Source organism: Vigna radiata, chromosome 6 (genome assembly GCF_000741045.1).
Source record: "Vigna radiata var. radiata cultivar VC1973A chromosome 6, Vradiata_ver6, whole genome shotgun sequence".
In the NCBI taxonomy this organism is placed as follows: domain Eukaryota; kingdom Viridiplantae; phylum Streptophyta; class Magnoliopsida; order Fabales; family Fabaceae; genus Vigna; species Vigna radiata.
This window is the reverse complement of record NC_028356.1, coordinates 33,661,242-33,663,654: the sequence shown is the minus strand read 5'-3', so window position 1 is coordinate 33,663,654 and position 2,413 is coordinate 33,661,242. Positions and strand designations below refer to the sequence as shown.

Here is a 2,413-nt window from a genome sequence, read left to right as displayed (position 1 = left end):
GAAACGTAATATATATATATGGTTTAATCATTCACGAAGTTCCTATTTTCGCGTGGAATCTCAATTTCGTCTCTTTTTTTCAAAAAATCTCAATTGGGTCCCAAATTTATGAAAATTGAAACAATTGGATCCTTTCTATTAAATTGTTTTTAACGGTGTTAGTGGGAATTGAACATGGCACGCGATAGTCAGTTTGTTAACTGATGTGGCTGACCATCTAAAGCATGTGGATAATTCAATTTTTTAAATAAAAAAAAATGAAAATTGTAAACTGGAATTGTATTGAGAATTTTATTTTATCGAATTAGGAATTAAGATTCTTCTAACTTCTTCTAGGATTCTTCCAAAGATTGATAGAGATACAAATCTCTTCTTCTTTGATAGAAATATCGCCCACTGTCTCATCCATTTCACTGAATAGAGAATCTCTCAATCGAAGCTACCTTTTTGCAATCTCAATGGCGTCCTCTCTCATTACAAAGCGCTTCTTCTCCTCTTCTCTCCTCTCCAAGTCTATCATTCGTCCCGCCGCTTCAGCCTCTCGCTCAAAATTCTCTTCCCCTCGTACCGCGCGTCGTGACGATATCTTCTCAGACGTGCTGGATCCGTTTTTCCCTACTCGGAGTTTGAGCCAGGTTCTGAACATGATGGATCAGTTCATAAGCTTCTTGGCTTCCGAGAATGATATAAAATCTTCTCTTTCATTACCATTGTTGATACCCCCACCCGCAATTGAAGTTGATACACCCCTCTTTATTTGATTCAACGAAAAGATAAAGGCGTCATCCCACCACCACACATCAAAGGAGGATCAAAAGGATGAAGCTTTTCCCTATGACCATGACTAACACTACCAATTGCAGATACCCTTTGCCTTAGAAAACCACCACCAGCACACCACCGTCACCTACCCCACATTTTTCCAGAACCTAGATAGAAAAAAAAATCCAAACTTTATGAGAAAAACACCAGCATCACAAAAAATGGACACTGCACAGTAAAATCACCACCGTGAAAAATCAACAACCTTCATCTCCCCTCTCATCTAAAACATTCAAAACATATTGGTCACTAAAACGGTGCTCAAAAGTAGCAATTTCCAAAAAAGGACTGGCAAACAAGTAATTGGAGAGAAAGGAAGGAAGGAAAGACAAAGTAATTGGAGAAGGTAAGAGAAAGAAGAGGAGAAAGTGGATTACTACGAAGTTGCTACGTAGAAATACTTTCATTTTCTTTTTATTTAAAAAATTGAATTATCCACGTGCGTGCTTTAGATGGCCACGTCAGTTAATAAACTGACTTTTAACTGACTATCGCGTGCCACGTTCAATTCCCAGTAACACCGTTAGAAACAATAGTGCAGAAACGCTATTTAACGTCGGTTAATTTGGACTTTTAACGTCACTTTCACATCCGACGTCTATACGGGTAACGTCTATGGGACGTTGTAATTCCTCAGAACCGACGTCCATATAAACGTCGGGTAACGATATCCACCGACGTCTATATAGACGTCTGCTTATACTCATACCGAAGTCTAATTATTCTATATAGACGTCTACCTTTGCTTAAACCGACGTCAACATGAATACATATTGAGGTTGAAAATGACACTAACCGACGTTTATGTTCTTATAGACGTCGGACCAGGCACTAACCGACGTCTAACAACGACGTTGTGTTTTAGTGCAGTTTTGATCCAGACTTTCGGTAGCATTGTGTAACACTCTCCTCTCGCTAGTTTCCCCATAAAAAAAGTTTGCGTCTTTCGAATCTTCTACGACATTCAACCCAAAACCGAACCTGGGTCCATGACTACTTCCCATTATTCAACCGCAAAAGAAAAAAATTACGGTGACACGAGAACTAGACAAGGACCCAAGTTCCATTTTGGGTCGGAAGCCTTAGAAAACTCAAAAGATCGCCACTCTTCTTGTGAGGAAACCAGCAAAGGGAGAATGTTGCACTATGTTACCCAAAGAGAGGATCAAAACTGCACTAAAACACAACACAAAGAAAACAAATTTTAATCAGTTGAACGACAAGATAATCGATAAAAAACTAAAGAAAGTTTAAACGGTAAGCATAAAAAAAAACCACGCACCTAGGATGCAAGAGAGAAAAAGGAGAGGACGAAGACAATGACGTTATGAGAAACGACAATGCAATGCCGCAAGAGATAAAAAGTAGAGGTGCGCAAGCAAGTAAAAGAAGAGAAGCAGAGAAAAAGGAGAAGAGATGAAGACGCGATCAGAAACTGAATGGCGAGAAGAGTCCGCGGTCTATTTAAAATGAAATGTGGCGTCGGTTGCTCCAGAAACCGACGTCTATAAACGTCGGTGTTTTAAGGGATCCGACGTCTATAGACGTCGGTGTCTCAGGGGATCCGACGTCTATTCTACGTCAAGAAGCT

The 2,413-nt window shown here is 39.8% G+C and overlaps 1 protein-coding gene across 1 annotated transcript; it reads left to right on the top strand.

The window, feature by feature from the left end:
• The first annotated feature begins 458 nt into the window (after positions 1–458).
• LOC106763745 (heat shock 22 kDa protein, mitochondrial-like) lies at positions 459–761 on the top strand. Its single transcript, XM_014647908.1, has one exon. The coding sequence runs from the start codon at positions 459–461 to the stop codon at positions 759–761; it is 303 nt and encodes a 100-aa protein (XP_014503394.1).
• Positions 762–2,413: the final 1,652 nt, after the last annotated feature.